Source organism: Rutidosis leptorrhynchoides, chromosome 5 (genome assembly GCF_046630445.1).
Source record: "Rutidosis leptorrhynchoides isolate AG116_Rl617_1_P2 chromosome 5, CSIRO_AGI_Rlap_v1, whole genome shotgun sequence".
NCBI classification, from domain to species: Eukaryota; Viridiplantae; Streptophyta; class Magnoliopsida; order Asterales; family Asteraceae; genus Rutidosis; species Rutidosis leptorrhynchoides.
Window position 1 is genome coordinate 43,688,759 of NC_092337.1, and position 26,869 is coordinate 43,715,627.

The window sequence follows — 26,869 nt, forward strand, 5'->3', positions numbered from 1 at the left end:
GTTAGCATAAGTGATGCATAAGTATATGTAATTATATAATTAAAGTGTTTGGTATGTGTAACGAATATAACCAAGTGGGGTTTTTGGTGTTTCAATTCACAATCAATCATTAATATAATTTAAAGGTAAAACGTTTTACACAACTGTATAGCTTTATGTGATTGGAATCTTATGTTTGTATAAATATATATAGATAGTCATTAGATAAATAGATAGTCTATATCCAATCATGTATTTATATCTATACCTATATATGTAGTCGTTATTATAAAAAGAAAAGCAGAGAAGGAATCTAACAGGCACAATATCCATAATTTCAATCAAGCATAGTGCCAAATAGTAATAATGGTCGAGCATTTGTGCAAGTTTGTTACATATCCTTATCAGGTTGTTTATTTATGTATATATGATTAAAAAAATAATAATAATAAATTAATAATAATATAAGAACATGTGAAAACTCATATCAGCCATTACTAATCTAATCTACTGACAGTTTTGACGGAATGCTATATCGCGCTCCGTTGTTAATTCAGTGGCGTATAAAAGTCTTCAGAAAAATCCTAAATTTTCACAGTAATTAACTTTCTTTATTTCGTTCATTATGGTATAAAATTCGATCATAAATTATTAAATAATATTTACATCAACTGTCCCTCTCATTTATGGGTGAAATATAAAAAAATGTTGAAATTTATCAATTAGCTTCTAAATATATTTTTTTAATAAACCTAAAATTTATATAGTTCATTTTCGGATCACCGTTTATTTTAAAACCATATAATTTTAAATTTAACTTGCTTAATATCAATCGAAACATCAACGAGTATTACAATTATTTAATATTTATTTTTAATCTGCTTTATTTGTATATAAATATGATTTGAATAATAATTATCATGATATCGTATTTTTATTTTATTTCACATAATTACCTATAACAACAACATATAATATTTCAAATTACATTTCCAATTATTTTTATATACATATACACACATATCTATCTACAATTAATTGTTCGTGAATCGTCGAAACTGGTCGAGGTTAAATGAATATATGAAACTAGTTCACAACTTTTGAGACTCAACATTTACAGACTTTGCTTATCGTATCGAAACCATATAAAGTTTAAGTTTAAATTTAGTCGGAAATTCCCGGGTCATCACAGTCGAATGGTAGTATGTGTCAGACGGGAACTCGTATCATTATTGGTTGGAACCCGGACATCGTGAATGTTATGGTTGTTGCCCTCACTGATCAAGTTGTTCATTGTCTTGTGCGAATGGTTCAAGATAATAAGCAAATGTTTGCTTCCTTTGTTTATGCCTCTAATTCCTATATTGAGAGACGTATTTTATGGAAAGATCTGGTAATGCATAAAGGCTTTGTTGGTGAATATCCATGGACAATTCTAGGAGACTTTAATGCTTCTATAGGGGTGGACGAATCAACATCAGGTGCATCTAGAATGACGATAGCGATGAGAGAGTTTAAAGAATGCATTGATACATTGCAAGTGGAAGATTTAAATTACCCGGGCATCAATTATACATGGAACCAAAGTCCGAATGAGATGAATGGCATGCTAAAAAAGATAGATCGAGTGTTGGTAAATGCAGCCTTTTTGTCCACGTATCCTCAAGCCTACGATCATGCTAATAGGGTACATGTGGATCCATCTTCGTTTACTTCCAAACTGTCTCGTGAGATGGCTGCTAATATGATTAGGCCAGTGACAAATGAGGATATTAAGCTAGCGATGTTTGGTATTGGTGAAGATAAAGCGTCTGGCCCGGATGGTTACTCATCGTCTTTCTTTAAAAAAGCATGGGATGTGGTGGGAGATGAAGTTGGTTGTGCGATCAAAGAGTTCTTTAAAAATGGGCAACTCCTTACGGAAATTAATCACACAATATTGACTTTACTTCTGAAAGTTAAATCGCCATCAAAGGTGAATGATTATAGACCTATATCTTGTTGTAACGTTTTGTACAAATGTATCAGTAAAATTATTACAAGCAGGATAAAGGGTGCTCTTGATGTAATCATTAGTAATAACCAGTCAGCCTTTGTTTCGGGAAGGAGAATTTTTGATAATATTCTTCTCACGCAAGAGATCATGAAAAACTATCATTTGGATAGAGGCATTCCAAGATGTGCATTTAAAGTTGATATTCAAAAAGCTTATGATACTGTTGATTGGGAGTTTTTAAAGGAGGTGTTGCAAGGTTTCGGGTTCCATAAAATCATGATCAAATGGATCATGAAGTGCGTGTCCACAACGTCTTTCTCTATTAGCATCAATGGAGAATTACATGGTCACTTTAAGGGTAAACGAGGGTTGCGCCAAGGGGACCCAATGTCTCCCTATTTGTTTACGATGGTCATGGAGATTCTCACACTTTTATTTCAATGGAATATAAATAACAACCAAGAGTTCACCTATCATCCTAAATGCGAAAGTCAGAAAATCGTAAATGTTTGTTTCGCTGATGATCTTTTTATTTTTTCTTATGCAAACATGGAATCTGTGATGATTATTGCGGATGCGTTGGAAGAGTTTAAAAATTGTTCGGGTTTGGTTCCTAGTTTCCAGAAGAGTACTGCCTTTTTTGCAGGTGTTAATAAGCATATTAAAGATGCGATTTTGATGGTCATGCCTTTTGTGGTGGGTTCGTTACCGGTTATATGCCTAGGTGTTCCACTTATATCTACAAGACTATACCACAAAGATTGCAAGGGGCTAGTAGATAGATTAAAAAGGAAAATTGATGATTGGAAGAATAAGTATTTGTCATTTGCGGGGAGGGTTCAACTTATTACGTCTGTGCTTTCATCCATGCAAGTTTATTGGTCATCGGTCTTCATGCTTTCGGATAGTGTTATCAAAGAGATGGAGAAAATTATGCGAGGGTTTCTATGGTGCCAAGGGGAAATGAAGCAAGGTAAAGCAAAGGTTAAATGGTCTACGGTTTATCTTCCCAAAAGTGAGGGTGGTCTCGGGATTAAAAGTCTAAAAACTTGGAATATCGCTTTGATGGTTTACCACATTTGGAACATTATCACATGCAAGCAAACCTTATGGGTGAAGTGGATTCATACTTACCGCTTGCAAAATCATAATTTCTGGGTGGTGGATAATGTAGCGTCGGGAAGCTGGGTGTGGCGTAAAATACTTAGCATTCGACAGCTTGTTAGGCACCTAATTGTTCATGTGGTTGGGAACGGTTCTAATACATCAGCCTGGTTTGATTCTTGGACAGATTTCGGTCCCCTAGCGCAAGTTATAACGTCTAGAGAAGTCTATCGTGCGTCATTTAATGATAAATCTAAAGTGGCAGACCTGTTGGATTCTAATATGTGGAAGTGGCCTCATTAGTGGGTTGTTAAATACCCTCTCTTAGTACAGATCCAAGTACCGAATACAACTCAGGAGGACAAGGTTGGGTGGAAGGATTCGAATGGTGAATTGGTGGAATTTTCATCCAAGGCAGCTTGGGAATCTCTTAGGAATCGAACAACTCCAGTTGATTGGTTCCAAATGGTGTGGTTTTCAAACTCGATCCCCCGGCACACGTTTATGATGTGGTTACTTATGGATGAGAAATTGAAGACTCAAGACAAGCTTCATGTTTGGGATGTCGGTAGTTCGAATCAAGGAAGTCCAATTTGTGCTCTTTGTAGTCTGCAGCAAGACTCCCACAACCACTTATTTTTTGAGTGCACTTTCTCCAAGCAATTATGGAGCAAGGTAAAAAAGTTTATTGTGATTCCAGGAATTGGTTACAATTGGAAAGATATAATGCAGCTATTGATTCCATATGCTCATAGAAGAGTCGCTCGCATGTTGGTAGCAAAGTTTCTTCTTGCGGCTACTGTGTACTTTATATGGCAAGAACGGAATGCTAGGCTCTTTAAAGGTGAATCTCGTGACCGGAACAAACTGTTTAACATCATCTATGGGACCGTTCGTTTAAAGTTGATGTCGGTGAAGTTCAAGGAGTCGCATCAAGTGAAACAGTTAAGAATAGCATGGCAGATTTAATGTATCGTTTGATGTTTAGGAGTTTTTTGGTGGTTAGGTTGCGTTTGTAGCCATGGTTGTGTTACCTCTCTATGAATCATATTATCTTGTAGACATTTTGTAATTCTGAAGTTTTATATAATATTTACCGGGTGAACACCCTTTACTCAAAAAAAAATATCACACTCAAAAAGTTGATTGAAAAGTTTCTAAAATACTCAAATACACAAAGTATATAAAATATCACATCTCAAAAACTTGTTGTATATGATTATATTGAATAAAATTATACTCGTTTTCAAAACAAATAAGAGAAATCTTTCATACATTAACAATATAATACTAATACTAAAATTTTACATAAAAATTATTATTAAAATTCCTCGAGCCGGGTATACAGGTATGCGGGTCGGGTATATACGGGTCGCATAAACGGGTTTGTATCCAAAACCATACCCGAACCCGAACCCGAACTCAAACCCGGAATTTTTTTTATAACCATCCCCATACCCGGCCCATGACCCGACGGACTCGGGTCAGACCCGGCCCAATTATAACGAGTTTCGGGTTTTCCAATCGAGTGTGGGTCATTTTGTCATCCCTAGATAGGGGAAGGATTGTCTACATCTCACATCCGCCGTACACCACTTATGTGGTATTGAATTTTGTTATTGTCGTTGTTGTTGTTTATGATTGAAAATTGGGGTTCAACTCTTTTACCATGTACCTTGCTACCTATTAATGTGCAATTTCGATGAGATATTAGGGTTTGAGGGTTTTATTCTCTCCTTTTTGGCCGATATTTGAGATTCAAGTGATGGTTTTGGGTAGAATTAGGGTTAGACGCATTTAAGCTCAACCCTTTACCTCTGCTTGATTTTTTAGAGAAACTGATGTTATTGCGGTCAATTTTTGCGGCACCATTGATGGTAGCCTTGTAGTTGTCGCCGGTGAACTGCTACCATTGCCACCTCTGGTCTTTGTGGTGGACGACGGTGGTCAACAACGAACCTCCCTGTTTTGTTAGTTGTGGTCAACGGTGGTTAGCAGAGAGCATTCACGTAATTGTTTGGTAAATGGCTGTAATTTCTTGTTGTGAGCTTTAATTTCTCGGCTTTGGGTTTCTGTTGATTGAGCCACCGTCGTTTGACATGGAAACTTAGACCATATTTAACCCTTCGAGGCGTGTTAGCGTGTTACTGGGTGGAGGTGGGGTGCTTGATGAGCGTGCTGGTAAACTGTTGAATAATGGGTGGCGTGCTGAGTGGCGTGTTGCTGGGTAGGGGTGGGGTATTTTTATTTCTTTTTCATTTTTCTTTCATTTTTCTTGATTTTAATTTATCTTGTTTAATTTGTTATATTAATATTTTGTAAATTATAAAAAAAACAAATAAATTTAATAAATCACACGAAATAAAATTAATAATACGATTACAATAATTTAAAAGTCCTAAAAAATAAAAGATTACAATAAAAATTCATTAAAAAAGCATTACAATATTTAAATAGTCTTTAAATGGTGCGGCGGAAATTTGGTGGAAGATTCTATATATGCTCGGTTAAGTCTGCACGAAGTTGATTATGCACATCTTTGTCTCGTATTTCCTTTTCTCGTGTTGCTCGATTACTATTTCGATTCCTAACAAAAGCAGGTTGGTTTTCTGACTCTCTTAAATACTCTTCGTCAAGTGAAGTTATAGCAAAACCATTATCCTCTTGGATCACTTGTTGCAATAGAATACAAGCGTATAAAATGCGGGACATTTTTTTGGCTTTCCAAGCTCGTCCGAGCACACGTAATATATATTGAATCTACCTTGAGGAACACTGAATGTGCGCTGGACATTCTTTCGTGCACTTTCTTGAAACCATGTAAACTTTGCAGCTAGGTCGTCAGTTGGGGATGAATATGCTTTAATAAGTGTAGCCCAATCCGGATAAATACCATCGGCGAGATAATAACCATGTGTGTAGTCATGACCAGGTACTGTAAATGGTGAAGGTGGAGCGGTACCGGTCTTAATAGAATCAAACAATGGTGATCGGTTTAACACATTGATATCATTGTTGGAACCTGCAACGCCAAAATAGGCGTGCCATATTCACATATCGTACGAAACTACAGCTTTGAGAATAAAAGTTGGTTTTTTGTGATGACCACTTGTGTGTTGCCCTTTTCATGCAACGGGACAATTCTTCCATTCCCAATGCATGCAATCGATGCTCCCAAGCATCCCCCTAAAACCATGTTTTTGTTTCGTGCGATGCGTAGATTCGTTGAATTTCGTGTGAGTTGGTTTCGTAAATACTCTTTTTGGTACAAATCAGTAATACATAAACAAAAGTTGTCTAAACAGTTTAATGATGTTAACTCACTCATATGCAAATATTCGTCCTACATGTCACTCCCTGTACCGTAGGCCAACTGGCGTACCGCAGATGTGCATTATTGATAGATATTAAAGCTTTGACGACCACATACGTCGTATTTTTGTTTAAAAAATTCAAAGTGTGTGGGTAAAGGATTCATAGAGCATTCAGATTTACCTATTACGCATCAATTACTTGCGGTTGCATTCGAAATCGTCTTTTAAATTTGTGATCAGGAAACGTAGGATTATCAGAAAAATAGTCATTCCATAGACGTCAAGCCGCACCTCCGCGATCCCTATGAAGATACATTCGCGTTCCTCGTGGAGGTCTCTGACTTGGGCCTTCACCAGCTTCTTGGTCTAGCTCTTCGGCACACGAACACATAACATTTAATAATATTTCATTGTCCGAAGAATTATCGTCGACAATGCGTAAAAAGGCATTTATTTATTAAATTTTATATCCGTTAACAAAATATATCCGTTGTATATCAATTCAAAAGAACCAATAATCGTCAAACACGTCGACCAAAAACTTTTGCACGCGCTCCCTTCTTCCCGTGTTCACCTCCAGCACGCCAGAATATTTAACCACCAACACGCCGCGTTAGCCACGTGTTGGCGGCATGTTGGGTGCACTTGGCCTCCAGGGAACGTTAGAGATGGTCTTAATTTTTAACTTTTGATAAATCATTTAAGCTTTAGATGGTTGTATGACTCGGAATCAACAAACCATAAATTTTGATATCATGTCAAGAATCGAAAGAGTACTGATCGTTAATTATTTGATTAAGACTGAATTTGTATTAACAAATACAATGTTGCTCTAGTTTATCACTATAAAATGAACCTATGTTTGTAAGGAGCGTATTACACCTTTATTACAGTAGTTATATAAACACACATATTCGTTAAATGTTACAAAAAAACGAAAAACTATGAATTTAATTTTTTTTTTTTTTTTTTTTTTTTTTTTTTTTTTTTATTGAACAAAAGGACACAATATAAAGGACACAATATGATGGAGTTAAGTTTAGCAAATTACATACCAAATCTCATGGTTATTCAACTATTAATTAACAAGGTAATACTGCTACTACAAGATGACCATTCTTTCAACTTAATAGTCCTACCAAAAGGACACATTGTTTCTACTTTATTTTTTGCCTGCCAAAAGGACATGTAGTTAATGATATAAGTTTTATAATTATATTTTGACAAACTTATTATTTATTTGAAAAAAGTTCAAAACATGTTTACTATTAACCCAACCCAACCCAACCCAACCCAACCCAACCCATATAGTGCCACATTAGAATTTGACTAAATTTGATCAGAACCAGTTTTGACCCGACCTTGTTCATCGCTCCTCGTCAAGGTAAGGGTCATCGCTCTCTCCAGCCATAAACAGAGAAACAGTACCAGCCGCAACAGCTAACCACGACTTGCTACGGGCCAACCAACTAGCCTGAGCCAATTCCTCTTGTTCACGTCTATTTTTTTCCTCTTCCGCAACTAACATATCGAACCACCTCTGAGCCATGTAAACTTTCACAGCACCAATACCTTCTTCCACCACGTGTTTCGGTGGGATCACCAACGGGTTTTGGTCAACGTTGAGTTTGGTCAACTTTTCAAGTCGACCAAAAGTCAACGGAAGTTGTTGTATTTGATTATTGCTTACATCAAGTTCTCTAAGATTTTTCATATCGCCAAGTGTGTCTGGGAGCTCTTTGAGATCACTGAAGTTACTACTTAAATTAAGTACTTCGAGATTTGTTAATTTTCCAACGGATTTTGGTAGGCCCCGTAGCTCGTTGAAGTGTGCATCTAAGTACTGAAGAGATTTCATTTCTCCAATAGACGTCGGGAAGTTGCGTACCTTGTTTAAAGGGATCGAAAGCTTCTTTAAGTTCACTAGTTCAGACCCAATTTTGGTGGGGAGATACGTTAGCCTATTGAAACTCGCATCAAGTTCTACTAGTGACCTAAAACAGAGAAATTTTTGTTACTACACACTATCACAGGTGACAGTTACAACGTATCTGACCCGCTCATTTTGTCACCTAGTGTACGATATAAAATGAATGAAACAAATATACCTGCATTGAGTAATGGTGTCAGGTAAGGAAGCAAGTTTGTTGCTAGAAACATCAAGAATCTTCAGCTTATTCAAACAGCCAATGGAATCTGGTAGCTCCTCCATTATATTGGCTGAGACATTAAGCTCTTCAAGGTTTTCAAGTCCAGCAACAGAATCAGGAAGTACCTGCAGTTCAAATAAATCAAGGTTAATTAATCTATACAATTGACTACCAAAATTAATTTAGCGTTGAATGATTCATAACCTGAATGATTTAAAGTCTCTGGATGATAATCATTTTGAATGAACAATATAAATCGGGATAAAATTACTTTATTAACGTGTTATATGAATTAAATATTTTAATATACTTGTTTGTTAAGTGTTCTGGATATAATTTGAGGAAGATTTTACGGAAAATTTAGGTGCTTATAGGTTAAGAGAGTGTTTATGACATTCAGAAGTCAGAAACAAACATATCCAAAGATGAAATTAAACAAATATTCATAAATCAAAAGATGATCAAATTATAAACAAACCTCAATCTGATTAGAGGAAAGATTAAGATAAACCAATGTACTAATCTTTCCAAACGCTTCAGGTACAAAAGGCAACCGTCTCTCTGATAAATCAATCGATTGAGCACCATTGGACAATGCATCCGTTAAAATCGCAATAACTTCCTCCTTAACATCATCTGTAACATTGGAATTTCGGCCCGAGCCTTTTTCATCAACAATCGGGCCCGGTTTATTACTTCCTCCTAACTTAGCCGATTCATATATCTTCTCAAGTCTCTTTTCTGCATCACTCAACAATTTATCATAGGATTCGTGCATTTGATCTAACGAGATCAGAGCTTTATGCATTTGTTTCTCACGATCAATCGCCTTCTTTCGTTTCTCCTTTTCTGGATCAACCTTATCAGATAACTCGATTTCGTCAAGCTCATCCGATAACATTGAATCGATTTCTGCGAGACGTGTTTTGGCCATATCAACAGCTTCGTGATCGGGACGTTCACCGAGTGTTTTGAGTAACGATCGAGTTTGAGATACATCAGCCACGGCTGATCGCATGGAAGCTAGAAGATGAGGATCCGTTAAATGAGGCATTCGTTCTGTGAGTTCGAAATAAGGTTCGGGCTTCGGTTTGAAAGGCGAACAAGGGATGATAGGTGGCGGTTGTTCGATGTCGAAATCGGACGTGTTTGGACGTTTCATGCTGGGGAGTCTGGTCATGACGTAGGATAGAATTGGGAAATTTTTAGGGTTTGGATCCATTTTTGTATGTACTCTTGTTTGTTTTTAATTATCAATTATTATTATTAGGGAAAAGCTAAATAATATACAGAAGATTAGCAGATCAATGAATTAATTCACGAGATTGATGAATGTTAGGATTCATTTTGGATTTATTGTGTTGATGGAATGAAGGAGATGAATAACGGATTGAACGATGATTATAACGGTATTGTAGCAATATTAATTGTCAGTTAAATTGTTAGACAGAATTATTTTATAATTTATAAATGTTATTATATAAGGAGATAAAGATAAGAGCACGAGATGTTCGTGTCCATTTCAAAATTGAAAAATGAACCTTGAAACTGGTTAAAGTGGGATGTCATTCGGTATCCTTGATTCAATGTCATGATGAGAAAAAAACGAGGTGGACCAATATAGAAATAGAATAATAAAAAAAAAACATAAAATCAAGTTTCATACCGTTTGTTGGTGGACGGTGAAGAACTAACGGCAAGATGTGACGCTGGGTTGGTCTCCATGTTGCCGGCGTTGGTCATTGAAATTGGAGCCGATGAAAGGGAACGAGAATGGATAGCATGTGCAGTAACGATTTATTCAAACATATCTTTAACCGGTATTTATAAAATTAAAAAATGTACAAAGTTCTTTCAAAAACATTTCATTTTTTTTTTTTATTTAATTTTTTTTTTTTTTGAGTTTTTGTTATTTGAAAAGAAATGAAATGAAAGTGCTGAACCAAAATAATGTATATGATCATTAAGCTTGTATTCAACACACTTTTGATGACATGTGAAATCAAAGTGTTAGTTGAATAAACGGATGCGATCAGGATAAGGATAAACAAGTTATTTATTTGGGTTGTGTTACGGGGGCATACGTTAAGGGAACACAAAATTTCCTTATATATCGTTATTTACATTTAATACTCATTAATTCAATCTTATAATTTTCATTTCTATTTCTATACGTGTATTAATTACAAATTCTAATATTTATGGAAATTACAAACTTATTAAATGCAGCTTAACGTATGTCCATGTGGCATACACTAGCAAAACCGTATTTATTACTAATGAGTAATGATAGACCCTAAATCAAATGCATGCATCAAATTGTTGGAATATAGGTGAAGGTTGGAGACATATCTAAGCATACAACATCCGCTAATGATAATCCATCAATAATATTTGTTTCGGATATACTCACATTTACTAATCAAATAAGAAGAAATAAGATATGTTTTTGTTCTTTCACTTTTACACATGCACAATTGAAAAGAAATGTGTGTTTTGTTGTAAGAAAGAAGATTTATATATATATATATATATTTAAAGTAAATAACTTGTATTGAACCAGTGACTTTAACCAATATTGAAATAATACTTCACAGAAATACATAAGACAACAGACTCGGAATCGTTTCGCACCTAGAAAGCCAAAGAACAAGAGACATATACCAACAAACAACTAACCGAAACTATCTAGGTGCGAAGCGAACAATTAAGGGCTCAAAAAAAAAAAACAAAAAAAACAAAAAAACAAAACAGGGCTCAATACAAAAAACAAAACAAAAAGAAGGCCAAAGCCTAACAAAGCTAACCTCACCAACAAAGCCCAAAACAAAAGTAAACGGCCCACAAACAATAAGGCCCACAAACTACACCTAGATACATCAAATAAAAACATAGATATCCAATAAAAAATACATAAAGACTATTGGTGCATATTTGTAATCCTTAGTTCAAAGAATATTTATTATTAAATTCAGTCATGTAATAATGATCAATATTGTAACCGTGACTATTGAGCTTATATGTGCATGTGCTTTAATAGTTAAACTGTTAACTCAGTCGAACTATTGTGTCTGGAGGCAGTATATATACGAGTTTGTGCCTTCATTATGAGGTTACTCACCCTATTAACCCTAAACCGTATTCTTCCTTTCCAATCGTTCCCAAACCCTAACACCCACCGAATAACATCTTTAGGAGTCGTTCTAATCTAGCATATTGCCTATGTTTTATTCATTCGACCCCGATACGACCCGTTATTCGATTGACACTTGCTCTATTGTTTTCCGCCATTTGATCAAATCTAAAACGATCGTAAGATCCTTATCAAGTCGTCTACAAAGACAATGAGACCAAAACATCGAAACAAGGCAGAATGAACAAAACAAGGACATCAAACACTGGTATCCCCCGCCGCATTCAAACACCGCTATATAATCGTTGTTGGTGTAAAAAAATAGCAAATAACTATTATATTTAAAGGGTTTAAACATTATCCAACAAAATCTATAAAAGCTTCTAGAAATCAATTCGTAAAATCTTATCCAAATTAAATAACATTGAAAACACCCACTTAATCCGCAACACGCAAGTCGCAAGGACATGGTTGCATCTTGAGTGAAAGGACCCGTCCTAATCCAACTGGACGAATACATTACATTTGGTTACATCGCGAGGTACCTGACCTCTATATGATACATTTTACAAACATTGCATTCGTTTTAAAAGATAAACTTTCATTACATCGAAAATTTACGGCATGCATACTATTTCATAATATATCTGTAGTGACCCGAACTTTTCCACGTTTATATATATTAATTGAGATTGATATTTACATGATTAAATGTTTCCAACATGTTAAGCAATCAAACTTGTTAAGACTTGATTAATTGAAATATGTTTCATATAGACAATTGACCACCCAAGTTGACCGGCGATTCACGAACGTTAAAACTTGTAAAAACGACATGACGATATATATATGGATATACATATGGTTAACATGAGATTATGATAAGTAAGTATCTCCATAAGTATATTAACAATGAGTTATATACATATAAACAAGACTACTAACTTAAGGATTTCGAAACGAGACATATATGTAACGATTATCGTTGTAACGACATTTAAATGTATATATATCATATTAAGATATATTAATATATCATAATATCATGATAATATAATAATTTAACATCTCATTAGATATAATAAACAATGGGTTAACAACATTAATTGAGATCGTTAACTTAAAGGTTTCAAAACAACACTTACATGTAACGACTAACGATGACTTAACGACTCAGTTAAAATGTATATACATGTAGTGTATTTAGATGTATTAAAATACTTTTGGAAGACTTCAAGACATATATCAAAACACTCATACTTAACGAAAATGGTTACAGTTACTTTCCCATTCTTTTCTTTTATCAAGAATTCTAGTCGTATTCTTACCCGTATTATACACAGCTTCAAAACGTACTTACTATGGGTATATACTAATAGGAACTAGCATGGGATTCCACTCTTGATTATGTCATGTATGACTAATCAATTTTAACTTCTACCATGAGCTAGTCAACTAACTAAAACTCCTTTTAACCCCACTCACCACTCACCAATTACCACTCATCATTCACTCCATTTCACTTCCAATTCTCTTTCTAATTCTCTCTCAACACACACACACACTATTATGAACGTATTTTTCCAGTAGTTAATCATCATCTTCATCAAAAATCACTTCAAGAATCAAGCTATAATCATCATAGGAAGAACACTTCAAGAACACTTCAAAAATCCCTTCAAGTTTACTAATTTACTTCCAAGCTTTCTAATCCATTCCAAGTAATCATCTAAGATCAAGAAACCTTTGTTATATACAGTAGGTTATCTTTCTTATTCAAGGTAATATTCATATTCAAACTTTGATTCAATTTCTATAACTATAAACTATCTTAATTCGAGTAAAAATCTTACTTGAACTTGTTTTTGTGTCATGATCTTACTTCAAGAACTTTCAAGCCATCCAAGATCCTTTGAAGCTAGATCATTTCTTGTCACTTCCAGTAGGTTTACCTACTAAACTTGAGGTAGTAATTATGTTCATAACATCATTCGATTCATATATATAAAACTATCTTATTCGAAGGTTTAAACTCGTAATCACTAGAACATAGTTTAGTTAATTCTAAACTTGTTCGCAAACAAAAGTTAATCCTTCTAACTTAACTTTTAAAATCAACTAAACACATGTTCTATATCTATATGATATTCTAACTTAATGATTTAAAACCTGAAAACACGAAAAACACCGTAAAACCGGATTTACGCCGTCGTAGTAACACCGCGGGCTGTTTTGGGTTAGTTAATTAAAAACTATGATAAACTTTGATTTAAAAGTTGTTATTCTGAGAAAATGATTTTTATTATGAACATAAAACTATATCCAAAAATTATGGTTAAACTCAAAGTGGAAGTATGTTTTCTAAAATGGTCATCTAGACGTCGTTCTTTCGACTGAAATGACTACCTTTACAAAAACGACTTGTAACTTATTTTTCCGACTATAAACCTATACTTTTTCTGTTTAGATTCATAAAATAGAGTTCAATATGAAACCATAGCAATTTGATTCACTCAAAACGGATTTAAAATGAAGAAGTTATGGGTAAAACAAGATTGGATAATTTTTCTCATTTTAGCTACGTGAAAATTGGTAACAAATATATTCCAACCATAACTTAATCAACTTGTATTGTATATTATGTAATCTTGAGATACCATAGACACGTATACAATGTTTCAACCTATCATGTCGACACATCTATATATATTTCGGAACAATCATAGACACTCTATATGTGAATGTTGGAGTTAGCTATACAGGGTTGAGGTTGATTCCAAAATATATATAGTTTGAGTTGTGATCAATACTGAGATATGTATACACTGGGTCGTGGATTGATTCAAGATAATATTTATCGATTTATTTCTGTACATCTAACTGTGGACAACTAGTTGTAGGTTACTAACGAGGACAGCTGCCTTAATAAACTTAAAACATCAAAATATATTAAAAGTGTTGTAAATATATTTTGAACATACTTTGATATATATGTATATATTGTTATAGGTTCGTGAATCAACCAGTGGCCAAGTCTTACTTCCCGACGAAGTAAAAATCTGTGAAAGTGAGTTATAGTCCCACTTTTAAAATCTAATATTTTTGGGATGAGAATACATGCAGGTTTTATAAATGATTTACAAAATAGACACAAGTACGTGAAACTACATTCTATGGTTGAATTATCAAAATCGAATATGCCCCTTTTTTATTTAGTCTGGTAATATAAGAATTAGGGAACAGACACCCTAATTGACGCGAACTCTAAAGATAGATCTATTGGGCCTAACAAACCCCATCCAAAGTACCGGATGCTTTAGTACTTTGAAATTTATATCATATCCGAAGGGTGTCCCGGAATGATGGGGATATTCTTATTTATATGCATCTTGTTAATGTCGGTTACCAGGTGTTCACCATATGAATGATTTTTATCTCTATGTATGGGATGTGTATTGAAATATGAAATCTTGTGGTCTATTATTATGATTTGATATATATATATAGGTTAAACCTATAACTCACCAACATTTTTGTTGACGTTTTAAGCATGTTTATTCTCAGGTGATTATTAAGAGCTTCCGCTGTCGCATACTTAAATAAGGACGAGATTTGGAGTCCATGCTTGTATGATATTGTGTAAAAACTGCATTCAAGAAACTTATTTTGTTGTAACATATTTGTATTGTAAACCATTATGTAATGGTCGTGTGTAAACAGGATATTTAGATTATCATTATTTGATAATCTACGTAAAGCTTTTTAAACCTTTATTGATGAAATAAAGGTTATGTTTTGTTTTAAAATGAATGCAGTCTTTGAAAAACGTCTCATATAGAGGTCAAAACCTCGCAACGAAATCAATTAATATGGAACGTTTTTAATCAATAAGAACGGGACATTTCAATATCCAACTATAATTGACTTAATAATAATCTTGAAGAACTCAACGACTCGAATGCAACGTCTTTTGAAATATGTCATGAATGACTCCAAGTAATATCTTTAAAATGAGCAAATGCACAGCGGAAGATTTCTTTAACACCTGAGAATAAACATGCTTTAAAGTGTCAACCAAAAAGTTGGTGAGTTCATTAGTTTAACATAAATAATCATTTCATAATTTTAATAGACCACAAGATTTCATATTTCCATTTCTCATAAACATACGTCCCATGCATAGAGACAAAAATATCATTCATATGGATTGAACACCTGGTAACCGACCTTAACAAGATGCATATAGAATATCCCCATCATTCCGGGATCCTCCATCGGACATGATATAAATTTCGAAGTACTAAAGCATCCGGTACTTTGGATAAGGCTTGTTGGGCCCGATAGATCTATCTTTATTATTCGCGTCAATTAGGGTGTCTGTTCCCTAATTCTTAGATTACCAGACTTAATAAAAAGGGCATATTCGGTTTAATAATCCAACCATAGGATGTAGTTTCACGTACTTGTGTCTATTTCGTAAAACAGTTATAAAAGCAGCGCATGTATTCTCAGTCCCAAAAATATATATTGCAAAAGCATTTAAAAAGGGAGTAATGAAACTCACCTAATGTATTTTGTAGTAAAAATACACATGACTATATTGAACAATGCAGGGTTGGCCTCGGATTCACGAACCTATATTATTTGTATATTTATTAATACACATAATTGTAATCGAACAAATTTATTTATTATATCATAATTTATATATTATATATTTAATTTGTGTATATATTTAATATGAATAATATCTATTTAGTTATATTAATATATTTATATACATTATTGTTTAGTGTTATGTTAAAATTTAATAGTTTGTTATATGTACATATTTAAATAAATAATATTAGTAAGTTTGATTTATATAGTCATGTGAAGTATTAATAATTATAGTATATGTAAAAAAATATATATATATTTTATGTACAAAATATTTATCTGTTTTAAAAGGATAGTTTTTGATAATAATAATAATAATAATAATAATAATAATAATAATAATAATAATAATAATAATAATAATAATAATAATAATAATAATGTTAGTAATGATAAAATAATAATAACACTTATAATGATAATGAAAATGATAATTTAAAAAAAAATACTTTTGTTAGTAATAAGAATTTCAAAATGATAATTTTCAAGATAATACTAACAACTAATGTTTGTAATACATAATCGTAATATTACTAATAATAATTATAATTTTAGTATTTAATGATATTAATAATAATAATAATAATAATAATAATATTAGTGATACTTATAATACTTGTAACTACAATATTAATAATAATTCCCATATTACTAATAATAACAATCATAACAATAATTATAATTATAACAATAATAATGATCTTAATAATAATAATAATAATAATAATAATAATAATAAATAATAAATAATAATAATGATAAAAAATGAATAATATACCATCATTATGTTATCATCATCCATTCATCATCAACATATTATGATCATTCATCATCATCCGATTCATCATATACTCCCATGATCATCATCATCAACAATTTCGATCATCACCATCTTAATCGTTACCATCACATCATCATCTTCGATCGTGTATCAACTTCATCATAAGAACATCATAACATCATCATCATGATCATAACTGTATCATCTCGTCATCTTCACATTTACATATCATCATTATCATAATCTTCACCATCTTCGTTGTTTTAACAGAAATGGAAACAAAACAGGAAACGCTGCAGTAGTGTCAACAAATGGTATCATCATTCTTTCCTCATCATCAAACATCGTATATCATCATTTTCATTTAATCACCTATACATCATCGTGATTTATTCATGATTCTCATAGCTCACGGTCACCCTCATCATCAATATCAATTCCTATCAACATCAACAACGAATTACGTTTATCATCTTAATCACCTCGTACATCACCACTTCATCTTCTTTATTATCATAATCATCACACGTATCATCATCTTACCTCTATGTATTCGTTTTCATAGTTCGCGAAAAAAATAATAATAGAAGTAGCAGATAGCCTTCATAAATCTCGTGTCCAACATATTCGATTCTAAGCCCACTGATTCGATTCCAAGCTCAATGATTCAATTAAAAGCCCAATGATTCAATTACAAGCCCAACTCCACCCTTGAGCATTGCACCGATCCATTTACCCGTCATTTTCATCCTCATTTATATATGTCCGACACTATCATTACTTTAATATCATTGTTCTTTGTTTAATTTAATAGGAATGTTAGTGGAATTGTACTGCAACAGAAAATAGTAGGAATGAAGAGAAAGAAAGAATAATAAAAATATATCGAGGGTGGAGGTTGTGATGGTTCAATGATACAGAAAGTAAAGTGGCAGCTGTAGCAGTGAATAAAACACACACAAAAAATGGCAGCGGTGGTGGATCATAGTGGTGGCTGTGTTTGTTTAAATGGTTCACGATGATGGTGACTTCGTGGCGGTGGCGATAATCTCACTTGATACAACATCTCCTTGTTGACGGGTATGGTTCCAATGGAGGTGGTGAACGGTTTGGGTTATTCATGATACATGAATATGTATGGGTTATATATATATATATATATATATATATATATATATATATATATATATATATATATATATATATATATATATATATATATAATTGTGTGTGTAAGTGGGTGTAGTTCGAATGATGTGGTGGTGATTGAATAGTATGCAAGGTGTCGAAGAGTGGCAGGTAATCGGAACAGTCACTAATGAGCAACTATAAACCGGAACTCATGTGTTGTGTCTTGGGTCTTCGGCTAATCAGTCTCCAGGTTTTTTTTTGTGGTTCTCCGACTAATAATAACGAACATGTTTAACAATTGGAATTTATTAGTGTTGGTTCTTGGGTGGTTACTTCGAAGGGACAGAAACAACATAGATGGTAGTGGTTTTCGGGTTTCAATGGTGATGAAGGTGGTAGTCATGGGTGGTGGCGGCTTGGTATGGTTAGTGGTGGATTTAAGGTGATGGTTCACGGCAGTAGTAAAAGGTGGTCTTCACGATGGGAGCATGAAAAGATAGAGAGGTGGTAGTGTTCTTGTGATCACCAAGAAAGAAGCTGGAAGAAAGAATTGCATTGTATGTATATGTCTATGTTACATCTATAATGAGTATGCATATTATATATAAATTTAGATGGCTGGTGGAATAGATTGAAAACAAAAACAGTGTCAATTAAATATCTTGGAATGTGCCACAGTTAAGCCACCAAATAATTGTACGTGGTTTGTTATCTATCCAACTTATGTATATTATATATTAAGAAAGATACATTAGAGATTGAGTTTGTGAAATAATCAAAAGGTAACACAGTAACTCCATATTAATCAATCACAATTTACGGGATTAATAATTTATCTGCCGACACTATTATCTTGTGGATGATTTCGTGTTCCGTTGTTAATCAGGGGCGGATAAAATCTCTCAGAAAAATTCCATATTTTTAAATTAAATATCTTTATTTATTTTGGTCATTATGGTATAAAATTCTATCATTAATTTACTAAATAAAAAAATTACATCAACTGTACCTCTCAATTCTGGGTAAAATATAAAAAATGTTAAAATTTAATAACTAAATACTAAATACATTTTTAGTAAGCCTAAAATTTATAGAGCTCATTTTTGTATCACCGTTTATTTTATAATTACATAAGTTTGTTTTTAACTTGATTAATAATTATCAAAATGACAAACAAGTGCTACGAGCGTTTACAGGATGAATTCGAAATCAAATATATATTTTCAATATACTTTTTATATATTTATTTTAATAATAAATTTTATTATTACGTATATCATTTTATTTTACAAAATTAATTCTAATAACTACATAAAATAATATTTCAAATTATATTAAAATATACATATATACATTTTTAAATATATATGTATCTATTTACAAATAGTTATTCGTGAATCATTGGAACTAGTCGAAGGTCAAATGAATATATTAAACACAGTTCAGAGTTTTTAAGATTTCAACATTACAGACTTTGCTTATCGTGTCGAGATGATATAAATATTGAGTTTAAATTTGGTCAAAAATTTCCGGGTCGTCACAGTACCTACCCGTTAAAGAAATTTCGTCCCGATATTTGAGTGAGGTCATCATGGTTAACAACAGAAATGTTTTCATGACGAATATGAGTTGATGAATATAGTTTTATCATCATCGAGTAATATGGATAAAACAATTCGATTATTCGAAGAGTTCGAATGAAGTTATCATAAAGGAATGAAATGAATAAATGCAGATTCGTCTTGCTTGGTGACGTAGGCACGGTTGATTTCCGGAAATCAAGGGATTTAGAGAAAATCTTCGAAATCTATAAGATTTGATTCTTCGGTAAATGAGGAAATTAGGATCTCTTTAATTAAATACGGAGATTTTCCTTGATTTCTCTATCGGATATTTCATTATAAAATAACTTCTTCCGTTCCGTTACTTTTACCATTCCTATACTAAATTCCCAAATTCAAAAGATTTGTAAAGAATACTTAACCCAGTCCTGATCCTTGTCCTTATCCTTACTATCACAATAATTATCCTCCTTTTCCAACTTCCACCAGAGGAATCTGTTTTCTTCTACTTCGCCCTTGGGGTTACAGTTTTTTTAATTCTCCCGTGTCTTTATGTTGCGATAAACATTGATATACACGGTTTGTAGTTTATGTGTTGTTATCGGGCTTTATATCTTCCCTTATACTTCGAAATCCTTGCTTCTGTTTTCTATAATCATTGTCATCCCAAGTTAATAATCCCCCTTATTTGCTGCGATTTATACTCCAATTTCTATTTCGGAGCTTTTGTCCCTTCGTTTCTTTTTCTTGCGATTGGGCATCTCTTGTAACGGTCCAGAATTCGTAGATATAAGTTTCAGAATAAACATTGTTATTGTCCTAAGAAAGAAACAGTAATAGCACAAATTGACTTGTCTAATTACCAGAATTCAAGGAAAGATAGGACTATCAAGAAAAATATGTTCTTGATATGTTTATAGATTTGACAGAACGTAAGAGTAATGTAATATGGCACATGATGATGTTATGATCTGTGAATCATCACATTCCATTTAGAAACTCAGCATGCCTTACTATAATATAATCACGTTGATCAAGTGTCATTATATTATACTAACTCATGCATTAGTTCCCAACATTACTTCAATAACATTCATATTTTAAGCTTGAAAGTTTACAGAATATAGAAACTAACAGTTTCTATATGATGTAACACTGATAGCACGATGAGATTAATGACTTCAGATAAGAATAGTTATAAAAATATCTTCAGGAATATGAAGGATATTTATAATGAAAGATACGATGATATATTAGAATTTCTAATATCGAAGGATGATGAAGAAAATTTGTCTGCAAGAGTTTGGAGTCAGAAGCAAGGTATTCGCTAAGGATTTCATCAGAAATAGAATCATCAGGATTCTTAATGTACAAGTTTAGTACTTGTGATTTGTTCAGAGACTCCTTCGTGGTTAGTTCAATCCGTTTTCCAGTTCCAACATTTCTGAGCTTGCCAACATACTATTCTTTATCTTTATACCTTCGACGGTTAAGGTCGTGTACAGTTTTTGCTGCTGTATTCAGCTTGTACAGTTTTTATTGCTGTATTCAGCTTTTTCAGAATTTGAAGTATTGATTTGTAGAATGGGTGCTTTTCAAAATTTCAGAGTGGAAGATCATAATTCTAAGAGATAAGGATTATATGTATACTTATAACTGTTGATGTAGACATGCTACGAGATTTCAAAATATTGATTGTTAATTCCCGGTAGTTGGTATAGTAATTCTCGTTATAAGATGTAAATGAGTAAATGATAGGGTGTCACTGAATATAGTGATTTTTCGGAAAGTCCAGATCAACGGAGTTGTTGGTAAATTTACTGCTAATGTGGTGAGATATAAACGGTTCCTCGATAATGATGACAAAATGCAGACTAGTATATCAAGGTTATAATAAGGCTAATTCGAATAACAATCGAAGTTGATTTGTTAAAGCTGTGACAAAATTGGCTAATTTGGAAAGAGATTGAAAAGTTATTTTCGGCAATAATAACGCTAAAGGAAATTAGCACAGCTACGCGTTAAACATTTACTCAGGTTTCGAGAGTTTTTTTTTTCCAGGTGCATAACTATATGCGTCAATCTTTTCTTCCATAGATTAAGTGCGGTTGGTTCATCCTATCGATTGAGATGTTTTCAAGAATCATGAAAGGTTTGAACGCAGATTAGAATTGTCAAGATACAAATGGCGTTTAAGATAAAATCAAGTGGCAACTTGAGGAATTATTTAGTTTCATATATTATACTCCGTATTTTAATTCATTTTAATTGTCCAATATTATTCGTCCACAGTCGATAGTCCACAGTTAACAGTCCAATAATTTATATATAGTTTAATATATAATATTCGAATAGATTAATACTTATCGTGACCCGTGTACATGTCTCAGACTCGATCACAACTCAAAGTATATATATTATTATAGAATCAACCTCAACCCTGTATAGAGAACTCGATCATTACTGCATATAGAGTGTCTATGGTGATTCCAAATAATATATATAGATGCGTCGATATGATATGTCAAAACCTTGTATACGTGTCCCGATATTTAAAGTGCGTGAAATAAATAACAGAATTTAAATAACGATAAATAAAGTGCGTAAAGTAAATAACAGAAATTAAATGACGATAAATAAAATGCGTAAAGTAACTAACAGAAATTAAATGACGATAAATAAAATTGCGAGAATGTAAATTGCGATAATTAAATTGCGATAAATAAAGTGTAATCAGTTAGCTAGGAACAATTAGCTCGGAACAGTTAGCGTGAATTCTTAACAAAATTTCTCATAGTTAATTTATTTGTTTCTAACAAATTTTATTTTGTTCAATGTTTTCTTCATTATGCCACTTGTTGGATTCTGATAAATCAAAATCCAAATATGAAATTGAATGAAAATGGTTATTCTATGGTGAACATGAGGCAACGTAGGTGGGTCGAGCTGATAAACGACTATGATTGTGAAATTCGTTATCATCCCGGGAAGGCGAACGTGGTGGCCGATGCTCTAAGCAGAAAGGAACGAGAACCAATTCGAGTACGAGCGATGAACATAAAAATTCGCATGAATCTCAACTCACAAATCAAAGAAGTTCAACGAGAAGCACTTACTAAAGAAAACATAAGAAATGAAATAATGAAGAAGTATGAGAAGCAACTCGTTATACGGGAAGACGGAATTCGATATTTTGCAAACCGTATTTGGGTACCGAAGTTGGGTGGATTAAGGAAGTTGATATTGAATGAGGCACATAAGACAAGATACTCGATACATCCTGGAGTTGGAAAGATGTACCAAGATCTTAAGACACATTATTGGTGGCCTAATTTAAAGACAGACGTTGCAACATATGTTGGGGAGTGTTTAACTTGTTCCAAGGTCAAAGCAGAACACCAGAAGCCGTCAGGGTTACTTCAACAACCAGAAATCCCAGAATGGAAATGGGATGGTATTACCATGGATTTCATCACGAAGTTACCAAAGACTGCCTGGGGATACGACACCATTTGGGTGATTGTTGATCGTCTCACCAAGTCTGCACATTTCTTGCCTATAAAGGAAACGGATAGAATGGAGAAACTATTACGATTGTATATAAAGGAAATTGTTTCAAGGCATGGAATACCTATTTCCATTATATCTGATCGTGATAGTAGATTTACCTCAAAGTTCTGGCAATCACTACAGGAGGCACTAGGAACTCGTCTGGATATGAGCACCGTATATCATCCGCAAACCGACGGGCAGAGTGAAAGAACAATTCAGACTCTTGAAGACATGCTCAGGGCATGTGTGATCAATTTTGGAAACGGATGGGATAAGTATTTACCGTTAGCAGAATTCTCGTATAATAATAGTTATCATGAGAGCATTAAAGCTGCACCATTCGAAGCATTGTATGGAAGGAAGTGTAGATCTCCTATCTGTTGGAATGAAGTAGGAGATCGACATTTAACTGGTCCCGAGATCATACACGAAACGACTGAGAAGATAGTACAAATCAAGGAGAGATTGAAAACAGCCCGAAGTCGCCAAAAGAGCTACGCCGATGTCCGAAGGAAACCATTAGAGTTTCAGATTGGGGACATGGTTATGTTAAAGGTGTCACCATGGAAAGGTGTAATACGTTTCGGAAAAAGGGGTAAACTGAACCCAAGGTACGTAGGCCCGTTCAAGATTATTGAACGCATTGGACCGGTAGCTTATCGACTCGAGTTACCGCAACAACTCGCCGGAGTACATAATACCTTTCACGTCTCGAACCTTAAGAAGTGTCTTGCAAAGGAAGACCTCACCATTCCTCTTGAAGAAATCCATGTCGACGAGAAACTACAATTCGTCGAAGAACCAATCGAAATCATGGACCGTGAAGTTAAACAGCTCAAGCAGAGCAACATACCGATCGTTAAGGTTCGTTGGAATGTTCGAAGAGGTCCTGAGTTTACGTGGGAACGGGAGGATCAGATGAAACAAAAGTATCCACACTTGTTTCTCGATGACGCAAAATAGGTACAATTTTAAAATTTCGGGACGAAATTTATTTAACGGGTAGGTACTGTAATGACCCGGACTTTTCCGATCGTTCTATACTTATGAGATTAATATTTACATAAATTAAACCTTACCAACATGATAAGCAATCCAAATTGTTGAGACTTATGTTTTTGAAAAGAGTTTTACACAACGTTTGACCGTCTAGTTTGACCGATGATATCACGAACTATACAATATATGATAATTATACATACATATTTAACATGATCTAAGGATGTTTTAATATCTCATTTTGTATTAATAACAAAAAGTCATAAGTATATTTTGAAACTACTAACTTAAGTTTTCAAAACAATAACCATACGTAACGTTATTTGACATAAATACTGATGATTTATAATGTTTATACATATATCGTATAAGTAATGTATTTAATCATTTTTAAAGGGCTTTTATACATAAAACAATATAAGTATATTTACAAAAGATAGTTATATTTGAATTCTCGTTCCGTTTCCTCAATAATCCTATACGTATATCTAGGGTACTATACACAGCTTCTAGAAGTATTTACTATTGGTATATACCAATAGAAATCTTCAATTATTGGAATAATATGTCATTCATGACATAATAAATTTTAACTTATCTTAGATATTTTCACTAAAAACCAAATTTTCAAGCCTATAAATAAGCACCATTTCTAACTCATTTTTACACATTCATTTTTCAAATTTTACTTCCAATTTTCACACACACTTGCAAGAACTCTCTCAACTTTTATTTTACTACTTCTTTCCAGCAACTTTACATTTTAAACTTGAGGTAAAAACTCTACTTCAACTCTTTTTCAATTCATATATTTATAGCTATATATATAAGAGTTTATAAACTAGAACATAGTTTGAATGATTTCAAACTTGTTCGCAAACTAAATAGATCCTTCTAACTTAACTTTTAAAATACTTCAAGACCTGTAACATATCTTAATTATATGCTAACTTAACAAGGTATAACTTGGTTTTTCAAAGAACACCTTAAAAACTGAATCTACGGTGTCGGAGTGTAACCGGGGGCTGTTTTGGGTTGGATAATTAAAAACTATTTTGAACCTTGAATTGGAGGTTTATTTTCTGGAAAAATGATATTTTCTATGAATATGATAATACATAAAAATTTCATGATTTAATTCAAAGTATATGTATTTTTAGAAAAATAATTATTTAAGGTTGTTTACATGATGGAAAATGATTAACTTCATAAGTTTCACTAAAGTTTGACCTATGCAGTGTGATTTTGAATACAAACTAAGGTATTTACAGTTCATAGTCTTAAAGAGGGACTCGATCCAAGGAGATGGCAAGTTGAATCAACGAAAACGGAGTTGTAACGAAGAAACTATGACCGAAACAAAATCGGATATCCAAGACTAGTTTAGCCACGAAAATAATTGGGAAAAAATTAAATAAATCACATCTTTTTAAGTTAACATGATATTTTATATATATGTACTTATAATTCAATTTTATATGGTTCAGGATCACCCGTAAACAACACGAGAAGATTAATCATAAGATCCCATGATTGTACGCAACACGTCATTTGACAACACCGGTACTTTATGTACGCAACACGTCATTTGACAACACCGGTACCATGGGTCAAGATTAATCTCGACCAATACATATACGATGGGGTTTTATTTATTTCGTTGGGGGTTTTATTTATTTCATTGCGGGTATATTAAACATCTAAAAATGAACCATTAAAATTGAATTACTAACAACGAACTGCTAACTACGGACTAAGGAATTATTCAAAGTATTAAAAGTATAACAAGTATATATATGTGACGTTTGTTTAAAAAGAAAAGGTATTGATATATTATATATGGATAGGTTCGTGATATCAACCGGAGACCAAGTCAAATTATATATATATCTTCAAGACGAAAGTGAGTATATAGTTCCACTTTTAAACTCTAAATATTTCGGGATGAGAATACATGTATTTTATGTTTTACGTTATGGACACAAGGAACTGAAAAATATATTCTACGTTGAGTTGTACCACTGGCATACTTCCCTGTAGCTTGGTAACTGTTATTTACAGCGGTATTGTAAACGCGAATCCTGTTGATAGATCTATCGGGCCTGACAACCCCAACCGGACTGGACGACCAGTATTCAACGGTTGCACAGTACTTCGTTTCGTGACTACACTTGGTACAGTGTAGTAAGATTTCATAATAAAGGGAATATGCGACGTGATTAAATGTTAAGTATGGTTACCAAGTGCTCAACCACTTAGAATATTTTTATTAAACTGTTTATATACGAAATCTTGTGGTCTATATATATATATTGCTGCCGGCATTAAACCTATATCTCACCAACTTTATGTTGACCTTTTAAAACATGTCTATTCTCAGGTGATTACTAAAGCTTCCGCTGCATTATGTTGAATTTGAGCAGGATCTTGCGTACGCATATTTGTGTCAAAAATAAAACTGCATACCCAAGGATTTGTGTTGTAAAATATGCTCGAAATCGTGTTGTTA

The 26,869-nt window shown here is 33.2% G+C and overlaps 3 protein-coding genes across 3 annotated transcripts; 1 reads left to right on the plus strand and 2 right to left on the minus strand.

The window, feature by feature from the left end:
* The first annotated feature begins 1,183 nt into the window (after positions 1-1,183).
* On the plus strand, positions 1,184-5,310 carry LOC139848568 (uncharacterized). The gene is made up of 4 exons (XM_071838294.1): positions 1,184-3,286; positions 3,413-4,023; positions 4,913-5,003; positions 5,191-5,310. The coding sequence occupies exons 1-4, from the start codon at positions 1,184-1,186 to the stop codon at positions 5,308-5,310; spliced, it is 2,925 nt and encodes a 974-aa protein (XP_071694395.1).
* A 262-nt stretch (positions 5,311-5,572) lies between these two features.
* Positions 5,573-6,784, minus strand: LOC139848569 (uncharacterized). The gene is made up of 3 exons (XM_071838295.1): positions 6,685-6,784; positions 5,844-6,101; positions 5,573-5,751 (listed from the first exon to the last, which is right to left on the minus strand). Exons 1-3 carry the CDS (start codon positions 6,782-6,784, stop codon positions 5,573-5,575), a joined length of 537 nt encoding a protein of 178 aa, XP_071694396.1.
* Positions 6,785-7,759: 975 nt separating this feature from the next.
* On the minus strand, positions 7,760-9,765 carry LOC139850612 (plant intracellular Ras-group-related LRR protein 9-like). Its single transcript, XM_071840168.1, has 3 exons — positions 9,022-9,765; positions 8,502-8,668; positions 7,760-8,387 (listed from the first exon to the last, which is right to left on the minus strand). Exons 1-3 carry the CDS (start codon positions 9,763-9,765, stop codon positions 7,760-7,762), a joined length of 1,539 nt encoding a protein of 512 aa, XP_071696269.1.
* Positions 9,766-26,869: the final 17,104 nt, after the last annotated feature.

Bases quoted from the DNA above. Each gene is read 5' to 3' on its own strand.
- LOC139848568 (XM_071838294.1), top strand. From the start codon at position 1,184: ATGTGTCAGACGGGAACTCGTATCATTATTGGTTGGAACCCGGACATC. The intron at 3,287-3,412 runs GTTATAACGTCT...CTCTTAGTACAG, and splicing joins ATTTCGGTCCCCTAGCGCAA to ATCCAAGTACCGAATACAAC. The intron at 5,004-5,190 runs GTCTTTGTGGTG...ATGGAAACTTAG, and splicing joins TGCTACCATTGCCACCTCTG to ACCATATTTAACCCTTCGAG.
- LOC139848569 (XM_071838295.1), bottom strand. From the start codon at position 6,784: ATGTGTTCGTGTGCCGAAGAGCTAGACCAAGAAGCTGGTGAAGGCCCA. The intron at 6,102-6,684 runs GTGCGGCTTGAC...TTGGCGTTGCAG, and splicing joins TCTTCATAGGGATCGCGGAG to GTTCCAACAATGATATCAAT. The intron at 5,752-5,843 runs GTAGATTCAATA...TATTGCAACAAG, and splicing joins CACATTCAGTGTTCCTCAAG to TGATCCAAGAGGATAATGGT.
- LOC139850612 (XM_071840168.1), bottom strand. From the start codon at position 9,765: ATGGATCCAAACCCTAAAAATTTCCCAATTCTATCCTACGTCATGACC. The intron at 8,669-9,021 runs GTTTGTTTATAA...TTTGAACTGCAG, and splicing joins TTTCCTCTAATCAGATTGAG to GTACTTCCTGATTCTGTTGC. The intron at 8,388-8,501 runs GTATATTTGTTT...TCTCTGTTTTAG, and splicing joins GACACCATTACTCAATGCAG to GTCACTAGTAGAACTTGATG.